Below are 26,082 nucleotides of genomic sequence, written 5' to 3' on the forward strand. Positions count from 1 at the left end.
CAAGCAGTAGCTTGGTACAGAGAGAGAAATTACAGTATTAGCAATATCAGCTTATTCTGTGGAACTAGTACCTCACCACCATGTAGAATGGACTTAAAAAGTAGCAGCAATGAAGAATGAAAAGGGATATTATTTTATTTAAAATCAATAAAACTAAGTTCAAGAAACCTATTTTCAGAGAAGGCCCAATCTTTTACGACCTTGCATAAACTGCATAATCTCTCCTTGTCCAAATTTTACATCTTAACAGGAATACTCATCACTGTCACAGCAATGAATTCATCAATATGTGCTATGATTTCTTGCTACACTAAGATAAATTAGGCATTTTTTTCTTGTCATCGAAGCATTATTGCTGCATAACTGAGAAATTTCTTACCTTGCTGCTGTGCCTTTTTTTGCTCACTGAGGGAGAACCGGGCTGTCCAGGGCTGGGAACAGCACTGGAGGTGGCAGAAGTGGCTCCAGAGTGAACATGAGACCCCTTTTCGACTCCTGATGAAGCAACCAGGGGCGACTGCTGTAGAGAAACCTTTTGGAGCTCTGCAGCCAGCTGTTTGGGATCAACCCCTGGGGACTTCGCTTTATCTACTGGATTAAAGTAAAACAGCTTTGTATTGATAAATGCCAGCACTTTCAAATCCATCTTGCCATGTTACAGGACAGGATAATGATCTTTACAAATCTACACGTCATCTGCTTGTATACTTTGAAGACGCAAAATGCAACCTCTAAGAAGCAGACATCTCCCCCACAACATCAACATGCCAAATCCAATTTTACTACTCAACACTCTGTCAACTGGTGTTACTCACTTCACAAGCTTTCTGAGAAGGTTATTCTCTAGCTGAAGAAAAATAGGTATTTCTGCTCATGCTGAATTATACTGGAACAAATTACTGTTTTAAAGATTGGCCTAAGTGAAGAAAGTGCTGACTTTCACTGTTTGGAACAGGTCTAGTTTCACGAGCATCTGAACTTCAACAAAATTTAATTTCAACTTTCTTTCTTTTCTTAATCAACTGGGAATTCAGCAAAACTGAATTCTGCTCCTGAGATAATTTATACAAAAATAAAGAGAAAAGGAGCTCAAAACCTTTAACCAAAACATTAATCAAAGCAGAATAAAATGAAAACAAATGAAGAGCAAAAGCCCTGATTCATCTTTCCTTATTACACACACCTATGTGAGGCATCTGTGGTAGGAGTCTGGTTGCCCTCCCTGATGGCTAGAAATAAGTGGGGAGAATTTACCCTTTGTAGATGACAATCTCCATTTCATAAAGAAATGAGGTCACTTAAGTTCCACGTGTGCCCTCAAGTGAGTAGAGTTAAAAGGATACTAGGTTTTGCTTATTTTACAGGTTCACAGAAGTACGGTTTAAGAGGTTTAAGGCAATATGTCAGCCTTATCTTGCCTGCTAGGCTGTATCTGGGTTTTCTTTATGAAGGGCGTTGAACTGTTCCTTTCTGAAGCACAGTCTGCAAAATGTCAAAGCTTGGCTAGGGATGTTAAGGGATAACAGGAAGGGATTCTATAGGTACACAGCAAATAAAAAAGAGACTAGGGACAATGTAGGCTACCTCCGGAAGCTCTCGGGAGAACTAGCTACACAGGATTTGGAGAAGGCTGAGGTTCTGAATGACTTCTTTGCCTAGGTATTCACCGGCAAATGACCTGACCACACCACCCAAGTCCTGGAAGGCAGATGCAGGGACTGTGAGAATGAAGACCTTGGGCCCACCGTAGGAGAGGAATTGCTTCGAGACCATCTTAAAAATCTGAACGTGCACAAGTCCATAGGTCCTGAAGAAGCTGGCAAACAAAGTTGCTAAGCCACTCTCCATCATATTTGAAAACTCATGGCAGTCAGGTGAAGTTCCTGATGACTGGAAAAAGGGAAATATAACCCCCATTTTCAAGAAGGGGAAAATGGATGACCCGGTGAATTACAGACCAGTCAGTCTCACCTCCGTGCCTGGCAAAATCTTGGAGCAGATTCTCCTGGAAGGCATGCTAAGGCACATGAAAATCAACAAGGTGCTTGGTGACAGCCAGCATGGCTTCACTAAGGGGAAATCCTGCCCGACCAATTTGGTCGCCTTTTATGATGGGGCTACAAAACTGAGGGACAGGTGTAGAGCAGTTGATGTCATCTACCTGGACTTGTGTAAAGTGTTTGACACTGTCCCACACAACATCCTTGTCTCCAAATTGCAGAGACATCAATTTGATAGGTGGATCACTCACTGGGTAAAGAACTGGCTGGACGGCTGCACACAAAGAGCTGTGGTCAATGGCTCAGTGTTTGGCTGGAGACCAGTAATGAGTGGTGTCCCTCAGGGGTCCGTGTTGGGACTGGTCTTGTTCAACATCTTTGTCACTGACATGGACAGTGGGACTGAGTGCGCCTTCAGCAAGTTTGCCAATGACACCAAGCTGTGTGGTTCGGTTGATACACTGGAGGGAAGGAATGCCATCCAGGGGGACCTTGACACGCTTGTGAGGTGGGCTGATGCCAACCTCATGAAGTTTAACCGTGACAAGTGCAAGGTCCTACCCGTGGGTTGGAGCACTCCCAGGCATAGCTACCGGTTTCGCAAAGAAGAGATTCAGAGCCACCCTGCGAAGGACTTGGGGATGCTGGTTGATGAGAAAATGAACATGAGCCGGCTTCAGTGTGCCCTCACCACCCAGAAAGCCAACCGTATCCTCGGCTGCATCAAAAGGAGTGTGACCAGCAGCTCGAAGGAGGTGATCCTGCCCCTCTACTCTGCTCTCACGATACCTCACTTGGAGTATTGTGTGCAGTTCTGGTGTCCTCAACATAAAAAGGACATGGAACTGTTAGAACAAATCAAGAGGAGGGCCACGAGGATGATTAGGGGACTGGAGCACCTCCCATATGAAGACAGGCTGAGAAAGTTGGGACTGTTCAGCCTGGAGAAGAGAAGATTCTGTGTGGAGACCTCATAGCAGCCTTCCAGTATCTGAAGGGGGCCTGTAAGGATGCTGGGGATGGACTCTCCATTAGGGACTGTAGTGGTAGGACAAGGGGTACTGGGTTAAAACTTAAACAGGGGAAGTTTAGATTGGATATAAGGAGGAAATTCTTTCCTGTTAGGGGGGTGAGGCACTGGAATAGGTTGCCCAAGGAGGTTGTGAATGCTCCATCCCTGGCAGTGTTCAAGGCCAGGTTGGACAGAGCCTTGGGTGGCATGGTTTAGTGTGAGGTGTCCCTGCCCATGTCAGGGGGGTTGGAACTAGATGATCTTGAGGTCCTTTCCAACCTTAACTATTCTATGATTCTATGAAAGATAATAGCAAGAAAGTCTTGGCTTGGCAGCCAGTTGTTCCAAATCAGACACCTCTAGAAGACTGCTAGATGAGGGGAAGCATGCCTGCAAGAACAGGGCAATTTATTTTTACATCCGTTCTTTCTCATTTTGTGTTTTCTTCATTAATGTAAATGTTGTTTATTCTACTTCTATCCTTTCAAATGCAGTTTCAGTGTCTATGAATGCCTTTTGTCGTTTTGATTGGCTCACTATGGAAATAATCATGGGTAGCTTTGCCTCAAAGCTCTGTGAGACTCAGTTTTCACTTTCAATTAATATGAATAACATTAATTTTGAAAAACAAGTAGATTGATGGTAAGTACATCGATACATGGTTAGAAAAAGGAGGATTTAATCCAGGTAACTTGTGTACTGATTGATAAAAAAGCAGCCGCAAAAGCTCAGAATTCAGACTGGGCCCATGAGATGCTGAGTGAAACACTTTTAATCTCCGCTGAGCTTAATGAAGGGCTGCATAGCTAGTATGATTGTGGATGTTGGTTCCAAGTTAGGGTAGGTATGATTAATACCATGACTGGAGACTGCAGTAATGGTAGTGATTGAACAGAAGGAATTCCCCCCAAAACGCTGCAATCTTAGAAGTCATATAAAAAATCTTCACACAAAGTGCTTCCTACTGCATCCCTGTATCCTAGTAGATACTGTATTTTCATTGCTAGTAACAGGGGATAAGCCTTGTATTAAGCTAACATAGGTCTTAGGGCTTCTGTGTTATTTGGACTTGCTCCATGTTGCTACGAGATTTGTTTTAGCTTGTCTGTCTGCAACACCAATTGCTTTATGACCAGATAGCTATGACCTTAATTAGTCTGAATTGCACTTCACCTTTTATAATTGTAGATTATAATGCCCATTCTTAATATTTTTTATATATAAAGGCACAACAGTAATTGCACTGTATTTCTGACTTCAGTTTTAGAATGAAGCTTATAGGAGCACAGACCTAGGGTGACAGCAGAGTGCTGCAAGGTTTGGGCACAGGATGATAGCTGAGGGATACCTCAGGGATACCAGCAACCTGCTGGTCAGCTGCTAACACTAATGCAAACTTAAGAGCTGGGCAAAAGAAATTTTAGAGGCAGAAGGAACAAAAAAACAAAACAAAAAAAAGAATATACATACATTTATATTACATATAGGTGTGTATATATATATTTCATATGTAAAGTGTGTGATATCCAGTCAAGTCATATGCAATGCAGAGCTGCCGACTGGTGAGGAAAGAGCAAGGCATACTACAAAACATAAAAAAGGCCCCAAGCAGATCCTAAAGTGAAGAGGACAGAATCATGAACATCATCCACCTCCCAGCAAGGAGAAGTCAAAACCTCTCACCACACATATCACACTCCTCCCAGTAAATTCCTCAGGACATTGTGACTTGCTGCAATGCCCCAGGAGTAAAAGACCTGCCCACAGGCCTTGAGGAAGCTGCTGAAGTGGGACATTTATGCCACAGCTCTCTGTGGCATGTAAAGATGAAGGGGCAGCTAGCGGGAGCTTTTCCCTGGGTAACAAATGTTAGCAGTATTGTTACTGAGATTTCCATCGTATTAATTGGATAGTATAGACTGTGTCAGTATAGATTGAACTGGGCTAATAATAATAACCAACCAATAATCAATGTTTGGCTTTGTATATAAGGTGTGGTCCCCTTTCTGCCCATGGCTAGATTTGGAGTGTAACTCCTAAGCGTGCAATGGCAAAGCAGCAGCTTGTTACTCACCTGCCCTTACTGGCTCATGCAGCTCCAGGTGCTGGGGATTCTCAGAGTCCGAGAGCATGTTTAGGTCCCTAAAGAAAGAAATAAGAAGCCTGAGACAAAAGAAACTCTTTCCTCATACCCTCATTATTGTATTAAGTAGATAAATGAATAGTGGTTCATGACAGAAAGCAGCTCCCAAGCATGGCCCGTTCTTAGCTGATACCTGTTTGCAATGCTGTCAAAGAGCTAGGAAGAAAAGGTTCTTTTAAGGTGAAATCTTTAATGGATTGGATGCAAATTTATACATTTCTCATGATGCTTAAATGACTTTACTATAAAGGATACAGATTTCAGTAAAAGTCAAGTTAGAGATAAATTACCATCTTTTTCTAACTCCAGCAAATTCAGTGAATTTTATGTGTGTCAATGAAAGGAGACTGTGGCCTGACAATGGAAATATTGTTTAAAGAAGTATAATTACTAATATCTGCCTCAGCTTATCTTTCCTTACAATTTCAAAGGCAAAAAAAAGAACAGACCTCCCACACTCACAATGAACTCTTGGTAATTGTTACACTGATGCTTCGTGCTAACAAAGGTTCCACCTTAGCAACTGTAAATTTAAAAATAAAAAAAAATAAGAAAAAATAAAAAAGCCATGAAAAGCCAAAAAAAATGGAAACGGAAAGATGGGGTAAAACTCACAGTCTTACACATATTTCTGCTTCCCCACTCTGTTGAATAATAATGCTTTGGACTTCTTCATAAGTTTTCCCAGTCAAGGGGATGCCATTCCATTCCAGCACCTGCATTCCTAGGAAGGTAAAACAGCATGAGGTGAAGCGCTCAAATTTTGACACAGGCAACACATAGAAAGCTTTGACAAGAACATTTGATTTGACATTCAGTGAATGCTGTTTAAATGGCCCAACACATCAGCAAAGCCCTTTTACTTCACACAGATTAGACTGTTTAATGTTACTGTCCCATTAGCTACAACTTACCTGTTGAAAAAAGACAGGAGATTAATTCCTTTCTGATTCAAACTATACATGCAGTCTCCACAGTCTGGGTTGCATGACAGTGAAAAACTTTTGCAATATCAAAAACATGCACGCCTACCAACACGGCAAGAAAACAAATCATCTTATATATCAGACATGTCCTGGCCAGCCATGGTTTTGGAAGATAACTGTTCCCTACAGTGGCACATTGCTGGTAAGAAGCTGAGCCATGGAGAGGAAGTAAATTTGTGAATGTGATTTGGTAATTCAAATATATGTTCTCCACTTTGTCAGTTAGGAAAATACAAGATGAAAGCAGTTGTGTTAACTGATTTTTAATGGAAAATGTATTTCACATTTCAAATATCAGCCTGGAAATATTCAGGTTTAAATTTTTCTTCCACATCTTGTCTTATGAAAAAGTGACAAAACAGCAGAACATAATTAATTATGGTAGATAGGAACAGAGCTATGATAACAGGTTGAAAAATACTGAATACTGGTCTAACACATTCTGTCTTCCAAGTGTCCAAGGACTGGGCCAGGAGATTTGGTATGGAACAAGGTATCGCTAAAAGGAAGTTTTATGCTCAGTATTCACAGAACCTATAAATTGTAGGCCTATGAATCATGTCAGGTGTATTCTGATAAGAAATCTTTTGGTTATAGTAAAATGCTTATGAAAAGCAAACTGCAGAATTAATATCTGGGAGTTATAACTCAGGGTCTGAGAAGTGCATTCATATTTTGATGTGGTTAGTCATAATGATGACTCCAAAGATATTAACTTCTCAGTAATGTACAAATGTCAAAAATTCAAACCTCCAGCTCTAGGAAAAGATACTGCTTAATGGGACAAGATACTGAATTCTTGATAGTCCACTAAAAGCAATGTATTACAAAACACCTAAAAACACATTATCCACACAGCAAGGAAAACCACAAACACTTAGCTTGCTACCACTTACACAGATAAAACCAAGTCTCCACCTGGGTCATATTTTTATTTCAAAATCCTGTGCTGTTGTATGTAACAAATGGGAAAAATAATGAAGTGAGATATGGAGACAAACTTACAGGAAAAAATGATGCTGAATAAAATATAATGAGAATCATTCATGGAATAAAGCAGATGAAAATATTTGACAATGAAAGAATATGAGAAATAAAGACTATAACTTTACAAAATTTTTCATAGGATTCTGTAAATTAGGGTTTGAAATATCAGATATTCTCATAACTTCAGTCAGAAAGAATTAATGATTTTGTTTGCAGCATTTTACAGAAATACACACTGTGCAGAATGACTAAAATGTGATGCTCTGAAGGCAGTGAAGCCAGCTGCTTACTGTCAAAATAGATTTGCCTTTTCCTAAAATTTAGCCCCTTTCATTTGCCAGCCATCATTCAAAACATGATCTTTCTTTTGCTTGTTAGAGCAGATCTGTTTTTAAGTTCAGTTCCTCTGGAATAAAGCAACAGTAATTATGAATAAAAGCATCTCCCCCTGATTTTCTGCCATACAAATATAACAGCATGCACTCTCTCTTGAGAAGGCTTCTAACTGAAGTTATTTTTGTTTCCTTGTCAATGTGTGCCCTCATAATCGTATTGTGGTATAGGATGTTGAATATGACAATACAAACCACTTGAGTAAGACAAGAAAACCACCACTTCTATATATTGGCAATGAACAACAATAAAAGTGGGAAGTTTTAGACAGCTCAGATAGTGGTTAACATCCTTTTGTAGAAAAGAGCTTTGTTGACAAAACACATCCAGTACTGTCCTAGGTTTATCACATTGCCTTGCATGGCTTCAGGAGAAAATTTTCCAGGGGAGCATTAAGACTATCATCAACAACTTGGGTAAATTTAAAAGACCGTCAGGAACAGCCTGGCTGAGTACCACTGCAGCACTGGGATGTGGAATTCAAGTCTAATTTCCACTGGTGAGAGGTTGACTGCTGAAACACAGCAGTCACTCACTTGGTCAGTAAGGCCAAGCACACATGAACAAAACAGCAAACCGAAAGGAAATTGAATCTCAACAGCCTTGGCTCACACAGAGATCCATTTAAGCTGTCAGCATATAAGGGGTATTTTCTTTTTATTGGCTGCTTTGCGGATTCATGGATGTTTAAAATCAAAGCAGTTTAAACATGATTTCATTGATCTGACTGATAGTCCTGAGGTCTAAAGAAACATTTTTAGGCAAGATGATTTTTCTTTTCTTAAGAAGTAACTACTAAATACTTTCTGCTTGAAAAAAATAATGTTACAAAGAAAACCTTAAGGGGATGAATGTGAGTCTAATAAAGAAAAAAAAAGCACTGAGAAGCCACAGGAGACTGGTGAAAAAAATGTTTTTTGCCAAAAAGCCAGTCACATTCTGTAGCTGGTCTTTGGTATTCAGGACATTTTATCCATATTTCCACAACTTTGTATGCTTCAAATCACCACTTTAGAGGACAAAAAAACAAATCCTTGCTTACCAAGGAAGAACAAGTAATAGCCCTGACATTCAAATCCATATTTTCTTCTAGCTTTTTTTTTTCCCCCTTAGTTTTGCTGGGACAAGTACATCCTGCATTGATGGTGAGCAATGACTTATTTTTAGCAACATCAGCTCCCACAGTCAGCAGATCAGCTTTGTACATCAAGGCCTCCTCGCTGCTCCACTAGGTGTGCTGACACACATAATTTGCTCAGTCTTTTTGGTATCTACTTTATGGTGACGTTTCGAACGTGGTATCAGAATAATTTTATAATTTTCTACCGATTACAAAGTGATTATTCCAGAAAGGGAACATCATGCATTTGTAACTGCAGTGGGGATACTGGCATTTAGCTAGATTAATACCATCCTTTCCCTTAAAAAACATGTCAGTCCTATTGCACTGAAAGAGAGAAAGAAGCCTAATGTGTTCATATGTTCTTCCATATGCATATTACTGGCTACAGTTGGAGTTATTATCAAAATCAAGTGTACTTTTCCTCTGACCCAGTATAGTCCACATTTCACCGAAAGCCTCACAGGAAGGAGAGGGGGGAATTTTGTTGTATTATATTGCAACACTTAACACATGTACACATGCATCTTAATGCTGTTCAAGATTTCCAGGCTCTTTTTAGCAACTAGCAAAGTGTAAACATTTATTATTTTGGTTAAGGCATGTGTAGGCCTGTTATCTGTTAAAAAATAACAATAGAACTTGAAACTCTGCAGAACTGATTTCCCCTTCTGACATTTTGACTAGCCATTTAACAGCTTGTAAAATAGAAGCGAAGTACTGGTGAAACTTGAAATCTGCTTTCAACACTGGGGAGCCTGGGACTATTAAGAAGTAACTTCTATCAGCCTATGGATGAAAGTGCTTGAAAGAATTGCCTGACTACCTTGGGTAGAAAGTTTTAATAATGTGGAAAAAAAAGATTAGTTTGTATTCAAACCCAGGACCAGATTGAGCTTACAACGCCATACACAATTTCTCAGGAGCCTAAGTAAACTTGTGTTCAAATGCAAGGAGGTGGTCTACTGAAACTTGCTTGGACTAATCACATGGTTTAAACCGGTAATCTTCTGCTGATAATTCTTATTGCTTGTGCTAAATAATAAGCCCTCTAATGGCTATTTAGATTTATTAACATCATGTGTGGATCAGCTGTCAGAAAAAAGATGTTAACATAGCAGCAAGTGCTATATTGGTTTTACTCCCTGTTCAGTTTTGCAAAATGTTTTATAGCTGCTCAATCAAGAACTGCAAAATGCAGCTCACTATTAATATTCAACTGCATGTATAAAATAAAGCACATTTTAATCTTAAATGTTTCCATATATTTACAAACACTGCAAAACTACAGATTGTCCAGAGAGGTTCTTGAGTCTCTGTCCATGAAGGCGTTCAAGACCCAACAGGACACAGCCCCAGGCACACAGCTCTCACTGACCCTGCTTTGAAGAGTGTGCTTGTATTAGGTGACCTGTAGATGTGATTTCCAGACACAGCTGTTTTGTGATTCAGTATAAAATAGTTACATTTTGAGTGAATGACTATGCTAATGCTTTATCCATATATGCCGTAGTTCTGTGTCAAAGGAAACAGAAATGCACAATACTACGGGAATTAGATCTACAGTGTGATGTTCATAAACAGTGTGCAGATCCATGAATTAACTGCTATGGTCTAATGATGATGATAATATTAATGAATAATTGTTCCTGATCTCTTTGAACTCTTGTACTTGAGTAGGTATGGACTCAAGCTATTTATCTGTTGCTTTTTTTTTTTTTTTTTTTATAAAGAGGAGAAATATTTAGCAACAATTAAAAAGCCTGCAAGTATCAAACGATCAGAAAATAGTTCCATGGATATTGCTGACATCCGTGTGAGCCTAAATGTCATAGTTTCTTTTACAATCTTGGTTTACATTCAGTCTTAAAGATTAGATAGAATTGAATCCTGTATAATGGATCACAGTATTTAGGAGAAACTTAAACAAAAATAATTATTCTTTGTTCTCCTACTTTTTGGTACAAGTGCTTTGATGTAGTTCCTTTGGGCAGGTTCTGCCCTCATTAAGTAATGACTAACTAAACTAATCAACTGTCATTCTATTTAAAACTAAACTGTAAGAAAGATCTGAGAGCTGATAAAGAGAACCACTGTATTACTGCCTCATTTAGGAGTTGGAATAAACAAAAGATACCTAAGAGAGAGTGGTCAAAAAAATATTGCCAACTATGATCTTGATCCAACAAATAACAAAACACCCTGAATTTTCAAATTATTTCCTACCACTGAATTTGTTAAGCAATGGTGATACAGACACTAAAATTGTTTGTTGCTTTTAACGGCTAACAGTGAAGACTAGATGATATAAATATGTCAAATTATATCACTATGTCAAATGTACTAACCTACAAGCATTTCAGAGGTGGATCTCTTTAGTGCATTAGTGCATACACAATCCACATGCATAGTAGTATAGCCCCAGGTGCCTAAGTGATAGGACTGTTGTTGGCTGTCTCACTAGAAGTTTGTAATTACTTCTAAAAAAACAGACTACACATATATAAAAACTTTTATTTTTCCACTTTTTAGAGTCTCAGAGATGCTCTCCTATTGGAATTTAAAAGATCTAGACATTAAAATGTTAGAATATATCCTCTGGTTTTGGTTACACTGTAGTTATACACACAGCTTGCTGTGGCTTATTCTCTGCTTCTTCATAGCTTATATTGTTTATTCTTATGCAAAATAAACCTGTCAGTTTGACCTGCATTTTTCACTGGTCCAATGCTCACAGAGGAAAAGACAATTGGACTTTGTAGGCTTGCAGCTTCAATCAGTAAAATGTGAATGTTGGTGGTGTTCTATTTCATAGGAGATTTAAAATTCAGAAACAGTACTTTGAAATACCAGAAAGTGCTATGAATGTCAAATGTGCACTCAGAGCAAGAAGAAACAATACCTACTTGCAGTCTGACATTCAACACAAAATTACTTTATGGTCTGTGTTCTCCAGTTATTTTTCTTTTATTTCTAAACCTTTCTGATGGTTAAAAATAAGTTTATGAAAGAAAATGTGTTAATGTATTTCCCTGTACTGCTGGGCATGAATCACACTAAAACTCATTACTTTTTGTAGACACCTTGACTTCTTCTTCCATTCACCATTCACACCCAGGCTGAATATTTTCCATTATTACAATAATTATTATATCAACAATAGTCACAATTCTTAAAAATTGATATGTTTTTCATCAAGTAGAGCTAATACAATAGACCTGCCTATGCTGCATGGCAGCTATGGTGCTATTATGAAATGGCATTTATTAAAATACAGCCAGAGCAACTCAAGCTTGCATCTGGTGTGTGCTTGGCATTTATAGGCAGTTATATGGCACACCTCTGATTGGTACAGCTGCAATTAAATATCCCAATACTAAACACCTTTCCAATTTAGTCTGCCTTTTATTTATATATATATATACACGTATATTAGTGCATGAGTCTGTAGCTCACTTTTCAATTTCAGCTATGCTTGGGCAACAAGTGATGAGCTGGATATTTTTATATCACCTAAATTGAAGCTCTTGGCAAGTAAGTGAAGGTTAAAGCTACTGTTTATGAAAAAAAAACCAAACAAACCCTATGATATAAAAGATAAATTTATAGTTTCCACCACTTTTATATAATTATATGACATTAGATACACTGAAGCTATAGAGCATAGTGTATTTACTTTGTTTTCAATAATGTCATACGAAAGATTAAAAAGATTTTGCCAGAGAGATGAGCTTCCTGTAGAGAGCTCTAAGTTAGCTGAAAGTCTTAAACCTTTCACTATCAGGTTGTTTTCACAAAAGAAATCCACATTTAAAAGCAGTTTACTATGAATTCAGGTTAAAAACAAACAAACAAGCACAACAGCATGCAATTATATATATATATGTTAGAATGAAAAAAGTCAGTCTATTTCAAAGTCACCTAAAGATTCATCTAAAGATCAGTAAACAATGAGGCTGCAGGAATTTCTTTTTGCTATCTCCTTCACGAGTGGTATATAAATAAAAAAAAGATATTTTCATGGGATTTAATGTCAGATAATGAATTTAGACTACTATAACCCTTTTGCATTCTATATTTATCAATACTGTTGTCTTCAGAATTCAGGAGGGATTTATTTTTCAATTTCCATTTTTGAAGAAAAATTATTCTCATTTACACAAATGCAGTTCTCTTAGTCCAGTTTTTATCAGTTACAACTGAGAATGGATTGACATTTGGATTTTAAAATTTCTTTGGGAGGAACAGGAGGTACATGTCATGAGATGCAAGACTAGCGTTCTTGTGGAAGTTACAGTGTCTGAAGAATCACTCTCTCTCTGCATAACTTAGTTTCTAGTCTCCTTAAGAGTATAAATTACTGCAGCAAACATGTCAAAGTCTCTATAAAACACTGTTGTATTGTCAAAACAATTAGATTTTAAGCATGACTCTTAATTTAGAGTAAAACTGACATAACTTCTTAGTGTTAAAATTTCTTTTGTACTTCCAAACAGCAAAAAGATTTGATGCTCTGTCTTCTACGAAGGATGAGTGAAATTGCCCACACCTCATGCAGGAGGAAGCCCACTGGCTGCTGCTGAGATACCCATGGCCTGATCTTGCTCAACAAGGTTAATCTCTGCCAAGATCAAGCCTAACAGACTGGATCCAAGACAGATCCAGACTCTACAGCCCCATTAATGCTGGTGTCTATATGTCAATGAAGGACACCTCCTGTCTCCATCACATTTTTTTCTTCAACCAAAATATCCCCCACTAATGAAAGAACACAGGACAGGTTCAGATCAATCTTCATTGCTCTACTGACAAAACAGTGAATGCATCTCACTCTGTGGTACCCTAGCTGCCACTCAAGTGGCAATAAAAACTGCATCAAGGAAGAAAACCTCATCAAGATTAGGTCTTGGCTCTGTCAAGCAGAGCTAAATAATAGAAGCCTTAAGACTAGTATGGATGCAATACAAGTGGGAATTTATATATGTAGGACTTCTATAAGGAATGGTGGAGGGCAGAAAAGGAGATTCATGACACATAGATTAGCAGGTCATCAAGATCCCAATGCATTTACATGTGGCTTCCCAAAAGACTTAGGTCAGGAAAGGGAAAGCAGCCCTAAAGAAGATAGGGCAGAGCCACACTTTAGCAAGAGACTGACTAAAGCAAAGTGAAGCCATAAAGGGACAATGTCAGGAACATAAAGAACAGAACTGAGGCCATAAGAGCTCTAGATAAGGAAAGAAATGTCATAGAATAACTCAGCAACATTTTCCAGTGACTCACAGAAGCATGGACTAGAGAAACATCACAACCACCAAGGAAAGAACACAATCACCATCACCTTCTAAAGCTGTGCAAAAGGCACCTTACCTCTAAGACCGTTACATGGCTGCCAATTTAAGAACCCAGAGGAAGACTCAGTAGTTGGTATCTCTTGCTCTCTGGACATACCACTTGCATACACAAATCCTGGTGCTTAGGAGAACATGGGTTTGAGAGAATGGGTTTATTTAGAAAGCACAACAAAGAAAGAAAGAAACAAAAGAAAAGTTACTCTGATCCTGCTGCCTCTTCAGAGCCTCTTCAGTTGGGGGTGGAGTCCTTGAAGAGGCTCTGAACTGCACTACCCTGCGGGATCTACCCTTTGCCTGATGAAATCAAGGCTGGTCTCCATCAGTGTCACCACTGAGGAACTAGAGTACAATTCAGAAAATAATGGAATTACTGGGATAATTTAAATACTGAAAGCATGCGAACTAAGAAAACTGAGTTTGGCAGCAAAGGCCACAGATATGCACTGAATGGCAAAGCTACTTAAGGTCACATACAAACAAGAACAGAAAGTTTTTGTGACTCACAGTAAGCAAACTCCACCACTTAAGTAAAAAGTCAGGCCTTCTTAATGAGCATGACTGAATACCTCAAATAACACTTTGTCATACAGGATAGAGTGAGATCTTTCCTTGATGTGTTCTGTCAGATAATCAACCTCTCTACCCTGGGGTGACTTTACAGTTCTGAAACTATGTGAGTACTCAAATATAAAGTAGAATTTACTCACTATTATCTCATTTGTGAGGATCATGTATTTGTCATTTGAGGGTCTGAATTTGTGAGGGTCAAGGAAACTGAATACAAACTGCTGGTCAGTGCTATGCAATTCTGATCTCCTGTACGTATCTATTTTTCAATTGCATATATAACTGTCCTCTTAAAAAAAGTTTGGGGAAATTATGTTCTTCATAATGTAAGTAGGTAGGGTAAAACCATGATATTATCTTGGAACCAACATATTAATGTTCTAATTCAAGCAGAGATAAATTTTCTAGTCATATAATGAGTTTTCAGATAGATAGATTCTTTCTAATGAAGTTATTTTAAAACTAATTTTAAATTTTTGGAATTATTTTAGCTGGAAAAATTAAGTCATTCTTTATACCCTTTTAAAAACAAAAAAAAACTTTTTAATTTCAAAATGGCTTTTCATTCCTATTTTTTATTGATTTAATATTTAATTTGAAACTGAAACAGTTTTATCTCCCACTTTTTCAAGAAGAAAAGTTTATTTCATAAGAAATCCAACTTCAATTTTTATCCCAAGATAGGTACATGGCATAGACATGCCAAAATATGAAAGTGATACAGAGTTTGCTACATTTTTTTTCTCAAAAAAAAAAAAGCTTATTTTGGGGGGCTATTTTTTCCTTGTTTCTCACATTTTCCACTAGCAATAATGTGAGCCACAGGTGAAAATGCATACAATTATCTTTTATTTTGTCATTACATTTTCACCATATTTAGAACAATAAAGAAAAGACTTGGATAGCAGTATGTATGTCTGCAGAGAAGAACTGTCATGCACACATATAAAAACTCCCTTTTGGTTTTACCTTGTTTTGGGCTTAGAGTCAATGTGCCAATTTTTATTTGTTAAGCATCATGCCTCATAGCCTCAACAGCTGTCCAGGAATTTTGAATAGTTAATGAATGAAGAGACTCAGGCTTCTCTTAGTTCTCTTCAGTTCATCTCAACTGACATCTATTTGAAATGAGATGAATCACATCCCTTCAAGCACCTTTCTTTCACTTCTGGTTAGAAAAGGACTCCATAACATAAGCTTAGATAAGATATTTACTTTTCAGACACCTACAAATATGTGCATTGACTTCCTCACTTGTCACCTAAAATTATAAATCTCTTTTAGAAACAGAAATGGACTTTTTGTCCTCAATTTAGCAAACTGGCAGCTGTACCTTACCGACAATGAGAAGAACAAACTGAAAGACAGTGTACCTCAAATGAAGGGAATTAATGGGGCATCATCACAGACTGGGTTGTAGTTCTGCTTCTGCTTCAGCCAACTAGGTGACCACCACAGGCAAGACAATTAGCCTCTTTGTGCCTCAGTTTCTTTACGTGTTAAAAAGGAATGGTGGAATGATAATGGTATAGTACATTAACTATGAGATTTGCAAGTGACAAGCATTTTTAGTAAAGAAAATGTTATGATTATTCAACTTTAAAAAGTACAGTTTATATATCTGCTAGAGAGATGAGAGTTACTAAAAATTACCAGTTGGAAATGCCTGGCATTGCAACAGTAAAATTGAAAAAGCTCAGGATTCCTATTTTCAGTAAATATTTGGTTTTCCAAGTTCAGCAATAAGATTAGGCAACCCCCCATTTTTAGGAACATCTACTGAGTGACATTAATGTTAGCTCAATTTCACTGCTGGGTTGAGAGCAATTAGGTTGCCCCATATGATGCCAAGCCTGCCTGAAGACTGTTTCCATTCCCAACGTAGCCTCTCCTGGGAGCACAAGCACTACTCACTGCCTGGGCACAACCTGAGCTAGGACCTACGAATCTGAAAAATATGGCAAGTTTAAATGTGGTTTATGAGTAGATTTTATGAGTAGAGTCAGAGACAGCTAATGAGATAGAGATGGAAACTTGTGCCTGGTCATATGGTTCAACCTGATATACTACTGCTTTTGGCTGAGATACAGACACTCCCATTTCACTTCAGGGGAGTGAGTGGCTGTGTGGAGCTTAGCTGCCTACCAGGGTTAAGACACACTTCCAAATATGCAGCATGAATAAGAGAAAAGGAGGGAGTCTCAGTAACAACTGCCATACATCCCAGTGAGAACACTACATGATATAAAACTAAAATTGCCTTCAAAAACACATAAACAATGACAAAATTTAATTTTAAATTAAATAATTTAAAATAATGAATACTCTTCTCACTACCTTAGAATGCAATGCTATGTTTGCAAATTGATGTTTGCACATCTGCAATACACTTATAACTGTCACATAAAGTTTTTATTAACATCCCTGTATACAAATTTGATCTGCAGTACTTGATCAAGAAAGTAGCGTTATTCTCACAAATAGGTCCATTGTAACAAATGTAGAATTTGTGCATGAAGAAAGAAATTGTCTTGAAAGAAATAAATGATGCAGGATTGGGCCCATGGTTCTGTTAGGTTCACTAAAAGAAACTTGAATGCATAGTTACTGCAGCTATACTGCATATTCAAGATGTGATGGTGATTTATCTGGCAACTGCATACCTAATCAACTCACTGATGTTAAAAACAGACCCTATTGCTTTTACTGTAACTGTTACTTATATTGCAATAAGCTTTTGGAACTCAAGTCATAGCTTAAGAACTGAACATGAGAAACAGCATACTGGCAGCAATAGAAAAAGCAGTCTGTGAAGACCAAGAAATAATTAACTCTGTGTCAGATAGGGTAAGACAGAAGCTACAAGGAAAGACCAAAGTAATAAAACAGTAACACAAATGTGTTCCTGTTTGCTCCATGCTATCTACTGATAAATTCTGAGTCAAAAGTGGTCCTTACAAGGAGGGTTCCCGAATACAAGAAGCCTTGGAAAGGAAAAGCAGGTCTGGAAAGAAGGTGAAGAACCTGGCTAGAGGAGAGATGTGGGAAGTGGGGAAGACCCTGGAGATCCAGGAGATGGATGGAAATAAGTGCCAGGGGCCCCAGGGGGCCTTGGCAGGGTGATGCCTGCGACAGGCACCTGTGAGCAGTGGCACAGAAGGAGTCAAGACAACATCCTGCCCAACTAGCCCAGGCAGATGGTACTGGAAGGGAAAGTGGGACCTCCTGAACTTGGTGCTGGGCCAGGAATGAGCAAGTGTGAGAATAAGGTTGGGCAAGGGTATTGCTTTGCTTTAGTATTAAAACCCCCTATCTATCTATGTCCCCTACAGGCTGGTGTTTGTGGTTTCACATACAGTAGTGGGCAACTAAGGATAAACCAGCCAGGACAACCAATCCCATTATATTTATTGCCTGCTGTCTTTAACAATCCAATTAATTAATTATTTTAAAACCCTTTAATATAAGGGCAAATTTGAGCTAAATTTGGCAGGCATATTGATTAGTAGCAGTTTCTATTTGTTCTCATTATCTACGTTAAACAAAATGATCTCTTATTAGCCAGTGCCTGTATACTTGTGTGTTTCTTATTATAGCTATTAACACACTGAATTCACCATGTATGCATCAGAAAGGCAAACATAACAAGTGTGTGATACCACATTTCCTTATGGATAACTATAGCTCTAGAAATATTATCCATGCCCCTCCAGGGAAAGGAGTTTCCTCAGGGGAGAGGCTGCTGTTACCCCAAGGATGACAGCAGCCACAAGAAGGCCCTGCTTGCAGCTGATGACAAGCAGAAGGAGGACAGGGTGGTAGTTGCAAAGCTCGTTTTCAAGTCTCCTGAAGGCACTTCGGAGCTTTTCTGCTGAAGTAATGGAGTAAATCAAAATTCACAGGGAACAATACAGCATACAAGATCTGGTTACTGACTTCTTGGATCAACAGATGAGGAGTTGGGCTTGAAGAAACTGTGGCTCAGTAGGGTCAGGGAAGGCGCTGGAAGGATGTGTTCCCAGCCTGACTGCTGTGTGCCAATGGCGCTGTGCAAACACCCATCCTTCTTTTTCCACATATGCTTTTGCTGTTGCTGTCATAGTCATACTTAGCAACTGCACACTAGCCCTACAACAACCTCTGCCCCTATTTCTTAAAGCTCATGTGTCTTAATTATGCCTCAACACCACATTTAAAGACTGCTTAAGTTATTGAATAATCAGCACTGCATCCTCACTTTAGCTTCACTGGGTATAACAATGGCCTATTCTCCTTCAAAAACATGTTCTGAGTGAGATATCGAGCATTATTTTTATGCCGCTAAATGTAAGGGTTAAACTGACATTTCAACACTGTATACTCAAGCTCAAATGTGTATTATAGGTCAACAGAGACAAAGGATTTCGATCATTTCACTATGTAATCTTTTAAGACTGCTTTCACCAAAGCTATTGTACATCCCAGGACTGATGGATTAAAATTGTAAGTGCCAAACAATGTAAGAGAGGAAAACAATTGCCTCTGCTTCTTTACATCAAACCCCTAAATATTCTTTTCCAGACAAAAAGGGGTAAAACAGGTGTTGTATATAACAGAATAAAAATAACATATCTTTTTCCTTCTAGAGAAAATTTAAGCAAAAGCACCCTCCAGTCTAAACTGAGTAATTACATCAATGAAATTCTGTGAATCAGTAATGTAAGAAGTGTAAATAAGGTAAAAATATATACAAGCAGCAAAAAATGGCAGCTGAAACTTTAAATCCCACAAACATACTGAATACAATCAAAGAGTAAATCACAAATGGTATTGTATGCTTTAGAGATGAAAGTGTTTGAGCAATTCTCCTTAGGTAAAAAGTATCCAAGGAATTGCTAAATTGCCTATCAACTCATTACCATTTCAAAGGCATTTCTTTATCTTCACCAAAACAAATAATCATTTTCTCTAAAAGCAATGAGCCAGATTCATCTGGTTTGATTTTTTACAGCCAATAACAAATATTCTTGACAGTATACAACAAATTTTACAGAAAATAATAAAAAGCCCAGTCATTTTCCCCAGTTAATTCCAAAGTCTCAGAGGCAATAGAAATATAATTGTCAATTTTATTTCTTCTTTGCCAATTGCCTGGAGGCCTGCTGGACTACTCCTAATCATACTGTAAACCTCTCTCTTCAGAGGCAAATGAAAAGAACTGAACCCCTATTGCATCGTGAAGACCTATAAATGAAAACTGCAGGAAGAAACTTGGTTTAATTCACTTATGCAGCTCTTCAAAGGTGCTTTTATGACTTTAAGTCTATCAAACTGAGCATGATTTTACTTGTTCTTCCACTGAATTCACTGACAGGGTGGTGAGGCACTGGAATGGGTTGTCCAAGGAAGTTGTGAATGCTCCATCCCTGGTGGTGTTCAAGGCCAGGTTGGACAGAGCCTTGGGAGACATGGTTTAGTGCGAGGTGTTCCTGTACCATGGCAGGGGGGTTGGAACTGGATGATCTTAAGGTCCCTTCCAACCCTAACTATTCTATGATTCTATGACAGTTGAGAACTGTGCATGATGTCCAAATTGCAATTTAATACTGATACTTGCATTCTAGCTATGGATGATGCTACTGGGACGACAGCCTCAAATGAGTAAAACAAGATACTGTGTCATACAACACATGTAAGGGTAGACTATATAACAGTATGCAGGAAAAATTCCCCGTGAACTACTAAGTAGAAAAAAAACATGCTGTACATTTGCTTAGGGAGTTCCTGACTCATATAGCCTATGTCATAATCATATATATTACATATATGACTATGCCTGTGTATGTATACATGTGCAAACATATATGATGACACATGCATACATATATCTATGCAAATATCACAGAAACATATGTTTAATTCAATGTTTCTGGGACATGTTAGATGGCTTGTCTATTCAAATAGAGATACTCGTTTTTTTACTGGGTTTGCTTTCTGAAGCACATGACATACAATCAGGTCATCACTAAAAGCTTTTGCAGGAATAACAATTGTTCACAGTGTTGTTAATTTCAACAGTCATTGTATTGGTGGTGGTGTAGTCCAAGTCCTTTTTGCCAATGTACTTTGTAAGTGTACATATGCTGATATAAACCCCATGGGCTAAAGTGATACTTTGCTGACATAATCATAATTTCTACTAAGAGAGCTAGGTATATTCATGAAGCTATAGTAATGAACTTCATTAAGAATGGTATACAATAATCTCTATGATTTTGACAAAACAGTAAATTAAATTTCAACTGTAAACAGAACACTTAGGCGTAATAGTTTAGTTCCAAGCACTGTTAAGTTGCTGCAATCAAGAACGCTGTGTGATGACCCCAGATGATAAATTTAAATCCAACAAACACAGAAAACCTTGTATTACCCGTGGTGCTTAGTAAGCCTTTTCCTCTAAACAATGCATATTACATACCAAGATACATGATTACGCATAATGAATTAGAATTCTTAGTGCGAAGCATTAACAAATATAGGGCAGTATATTATAGATCAGTAACAGGCCTTTATGCATGTCTTGCAAAAGCATTCCATTATAAAGTTTAACACATTCAAAAGTCTGGATGTGGGGGGGGTTGTCCATTAGGTGGCACCAAATTTTTCCATATGTATGGAAACCGTAGACAACAGAGAGACGGTTTATCTGAGGGCAACTGTCAGGTGCTCTCCCAGCTAGTCTCCATTCAGAGACAGGACCTCTGAGATGGCTTTGCAGCCTATCAGCATGCATCACTGGCAGATATTCACCCAGAGAGAGAGTTCTGTGCTTCAGCCTATGTGTAAGTAAACACTCACCTAGTGTAAAGCTGGTTTTATCATATCTACCAGTCTATTTGCATCATAGTCAACAAGGGTCACTGTGGCATTTATGAACTTTCAGTTCTTTCTTCGGATCTTCACTCTTTCCTAAACTGTAGGAAGCATTTTTCTTGTCTCATGTTCTCTACAGCTACTCAATCACAAGAAAGCCCCTACTTTTCAACTAACCAGTCAGCTTCCACTACGTGAATTTCAGAGCTATTGCTGTCAATGATAGCCTGGTACTTCTAAGAATAGTACAGTGGTCTGTGAATAAGAAGATGAAAGACTGTATATTCTTTCTTTAGCATTGTCTAAGACTAAAACTGTTTCTACTTCCCTAATTAGCACCAGTCAGGAAAGTCTTTGCCTAGAATTTGGCTTCCTTTTATCCTTTCATAAACATTTCAGGAACCCTCAGTTCTCTCTAATCAGATACTTCAGACCCATTTGGAAAGTATAATCATTAAACGTAATAAAAAAAACCTTTATTTAGACATAAGTTAATGATGATTTTTATTTAGCAGTCCTAAAACTGTCTGTATGATCAACAAACGTATGGATGATATGGGCTGATTCTACTTCACCCACACTATGACAGAACTAATTTACCAAGCTCAGTGCTCACACGATGCACATTCTGTGAAATGACTCATTTATTTTTTACTATGTCATCTTTAAGGTTAATTTCATGGGGTTCTGTTCAGCAGATTATCAATAACTAAGAAACAATCAAACCTTCTGTTCATTGAGATGATTGGTCAGCACCTCTAAATGGTACTGTCAGGTAAATGGTACTTGTCTTTCCCATACAAATAGATTCTAACAATGAGCATGTACAATGTACATGACTGATGTACATGGGTGCTTGCTTTTCACTGCAATGCTTACCATACAGCTCTATAAATCCTTTGCTCTAGTACTAACTAGACCATCCTAATGTCCTCTTTACCTTCTGCCTGCTTTTACTACCTTGTGCCTTGTGGATGATTAGATCATTCTTTCTCATCAGACAAATTTCATGTATCTTTAAAGCCTTATGGACTTTTAAAGACCTAATACTTCTCAGTTATTAGCATCTCCTTTTAGTTTGTCAGCAATGGATCCCCAGGGAAAGGTCCCTTACAGTCACAACATATAGGTAGATGAATAACATTACAGAGGTAGGTGGAAAAACATAATTTTTGATCAAAGAACTATTATTCAATCAAATTAGTAATATATTTCAGTGGGATTCTTCTTAGCATTCAGAAGTGGGCATCGAATTCCATACTCATTATTCTGCATTTTTTGCATATTATTAGCAAATTTCATCACCACAAAGCATTTTCTCTGTATTTCCCTAATATCAGAAGGTAGACACTTTTTTTACACCTTTCCATGTGACATCTTATTATTACTCAAACTGTTCAATTCAAGACTGAAATGAAAGTGTAGACTCCTTCTGCATGCTTTTATTTATTTGGACTGGCAGTGACCAGATCCAAAGGGAAGGTTAAAATGTTATAAACAGATGAACAAGGTACTTCTTAATTTGTAAATGTTTGTCACATAGAACTATATTAATGAATAATTCCTTTTGTGAAAGTCAATGTAACACTCAAAATGTAAAGAAAATTCAGCTTGAATGAGCATCACGGTCCTATAATGACTTGAGTGTTTTACAGTTTAATTTGATACAATTTTTAAGAAAGTTACTGTTTCATAACTGGATGGTTTGGGAAATAGCAGAATCAGGTGTGGTAACGTCAGGAAAAAAATTACAAGGAACTTACTGAGCAAGAAAAAGTAACTAAGCTGAATTAAATTCCTATATATGTCAGCTGGGGAAGCCACTACTTAGCACCTCTGACTTTTCCTAGGCACTTTGCAACATATGTTTCTAGGAAAACAGCAGACAAGAACTTATGAAGAGGATTGCCTTGAGCTGTTGAAGAAGAAAATCACCAAACAGGAGTGTATGCCCTAAAGGAAAGGCTGCAAAATCACAATTCTTGCTTTAATTATAGGTCACATGGCAATACTTAATGAGAGATGCCAATGCCACAGGAATCACTACTGGACTTTCTCAAAATTCATGAGTATTTCCTTCACAATAAAGTTTTAATAAAGTCTTATTAAACTTTTAAGCTTCCTAAAGTGATAAATTCCCTCATTTTTTTAAATGCAACTATATATTAAAGTGTAATAAATTTTAAATATTAGCCCAATGTAAAATTTACATCTACAGATCATAGAATACATAAATATACATATACTAAAATATACATAAATAATACATAGATAATACAGTTCCACCAGTAATTATGTATAGAGCCCTCAGAATTAGTCCTGTGGATAGCCTAGAATACAAAGAACTGTTTTCAGACCATCTCTTTTGATTTACCTTAACGTAACTGACACTGAAACCTCACATAGTGTATGTCCTATGTGCGCTGTGTCTCTCACGTTGCCATTTAACACATTAATAATGCATAAGAAGAGAAAACTAGCAATTAATTTTCAGGTAATTAGTGTTGTGAAAGATCTTAGCTAAAATAAAAGTATACGAATGTTAAAAAAACCCCTCCAAACTCAACCGCATGCATAGAAAAAAAAGACAGGAAACTTTACAATTGAACAACATAAATCCAGACTTCACAGTAGAAATTTTTGCTACTATCGGATTCAGAAGACTACCTGCTACTTACTGGGAATGACACTATAACATTATTTATAGGTACAAATCATGAAGCAATGTTGTGTCTCTGGGAAAACCACAACGAAGATCAGTATGAAAAATAATAACTCTCTGTTTTATCTATGTTATTCTTCCATTGAACATGTTAATGCATCTGTTCTCCTGCTCAGTCTTAAGCATTTGCTACATTATATGGCATTCCATTGCAGGTGAATTATTAATCTTAGCTTGCAACTGTGTGGTTGAGCACAAATGGCAATATAGTTCAGATCAACTGTAATTCAGGCAACACATGTATTTTATTTGATTTTCATGCAAGATGAATATTTAGAGAAGGTTAAGAATGTTAATGGCATCCCTTGGAAAGGAGATATGCAACTTGCTCATGTTTAATCCATACTAATTAACTGTACCAGTAATATCTGTCACGAGGGAACAAATTGTAGGAAACTAAACACAGATATGCTGGGAAATATGCAAGAATTTGGACCTTGACAACATTATTTGAATACTTTCAAATCTGTTGTTGGTATGATCATAGTTTTAATGAAGACTACATTATTAGCTCTTAGACTGTCAAAATACACAAGCTACTCTTTCACTCTAAATACCATGGAGAACCATAGAATCCTAGAATGGTTTGGGTTGGAAAGGACCTCAAAAATCACCTAGTTCGAAACCCCCTGCCATGGTGCAGGGTTGGAACTAGACCGCTAGACCAGGTTACTCAAAGCCCCATCCAATCTCAGAAAAGTATTAAAAAATGGTTAAACAGTGTTGAAATTAATATTGTGTCATGAATAGTCAATAATGGATGTTAAATTCTACATCACAGTTTTTAATGGGGATCCAAAGGCTTTCATCATATTTTCCCAGGACCTGGCTGCAGAATTTCCTTCTATACCCAGACATTAAATACTGAGTACACCAGGAAGCCTTCTCAAAGGAGTGCAACACACCATATATGTGATTACTTGGAAATATTCTTAAAATCTTCATTTTTCAAATGCAGTGTGAACCACCTCACATACACTGTGTCTTTTCAGAGAGAAGCAGAGCTCAGACCTTGGAGAACTTAGCTGCTATCTGCCCACACCTGCCAGACACCAAGATTGACAGCCTGAAATCTCCTTCATGTTTCTCACATTTTATACTCTAGCTTAGTTCTCATGTTACATCCAAGAAAAGAAATGTCAGTACATGCTGACCTAAAAATGCTCATTCAATTATGTGTCTTTCATGAAATCTGATCTGCAATATTCAGAGCAAATGGCTATTATTGTAAGATAATTGCTGTCATACTGAGTATAAGCTGAAAAGCCTTGTATTTTGTAATTGGTTAGCTCTGTCCCCCCACAACCTCCATTCAAATCAAGACTAACTCCATTTTTCCAGAAATTAGATTTATGTAACTAACAAAACCAGTCTGAAAATTACCTAGAACATATTAATGCATCTATAGTGTAATTTCAGAAGTTTTCAAATGGACCATATCATCCAAAGATCATATGAGAATTCTGCTCACTGCTGTATTTAGAAAGATATCAAACAATTTTACATCCATTTTGGATTGGAGGTACTCCCATTACAAACAAGGAGAAATGATACAGATTTCAATGAGTTCTGGCTCAAACATTTTACAGGAAAAAGCATAACATACCTTCCTATTTTTCAGGCAGTGTGTCAGGCAACATATATTTATTTTTTTTTAATTAGAAAAAGTTTAAAGTTGGAAAAGGTCTGTTATCTGCTACTTGCACCAAGGTACATTTTTATTCTTTTATAGTTTGGGGATTTGGGGGCTTTTTTTGGTGGTTTTTTTTTTTTTTTAATTCCCCAAGGTTTTTTGTTTTGTTGGAATGTGGAACAAAATTAAGACTTGATATTAAATTTCTGCTTGAGGAAATTATTTCAAACTACAGTCTCTAATAATATACAGAATTTGTAATTCAGTATTTTCAATTTCAGTTGCATTTTAAGTTGTGTTTTTACATTGCAAG

General features: G+C 37.6%; 1 protein-coding gene and 1 long non-coding RNA gene across 10 annotated transcripts in view; one reads left to right on the forward strand and one right to left on the reverse strand.

Moving 5' to 3' along the window:
* Positions 1 to 25,697, forward strand: part of LOC133211656 (uncharacterized) — a 90,828-nt gene extending 65,131 nt beyond the window's left edge. The window contains exon 5 of the long non-coding RNA XR_009725256.1: positions 25,682 to 25,697. This is a non-coding gene — a long non-coding RNA (uncharacterized LOC133211656). The remainder of the gene's footprint in view (positions 1 to 25,681) is intronic.
* Positions 1 to 26,082, reverse strand: part of PCLO (piccolo presynaptic cytomatrix protein) — a 362,414-nt gene that overhangs the window by 88,199 nt on the left and 248,133 nt on the right. For 6 of the 9 annotated variants that reach the window (XM_061352216.1, XM_061352213.1, XM_061352215.1 and 3 more), the window contains exons 11-13: positions 5,771 to 5,879; positions 5,087 to 5,154; positions 380 to 591 (exon numbers count right to left, since the gene is read on the reverse strand). In XM_061352216.1, the coding sequence (XP_061208200.1) occupies positions 380 to 591; positions 5,087 to 5,154; positions 5,771 to 5,879 (389 nt within the window). Of the gene's footprint in view, positions 1 to 379; positions 592 to 5,086; positions 5,155 to 5,770; positions 5,880 to 26,082 lie in introns of those variants that run through there. The other 3 variants (XM_061352212.1, XM_061352218.1, XM_061352217.1) reach the window with 3 other exon arrangements.

This window comes from Neopsephotus bourkii, unplaced genomic scaffold (genome assembly GCF_033783945.1).
Source record: "Neopsephotus bourkii isolate Nb327-2 ecotype Australia unplaced genomic scaffold, CSIRO-AGI_Nbou_v1 NB_638, whole genome shotgun sequence".
Classification (NCBI taxonomy): Eukaryota; Metazoa; Chordata; class Aves; order Psittaciformes; family Psittacidae; genus Neopsephotus; species Neopsephotus bourkii.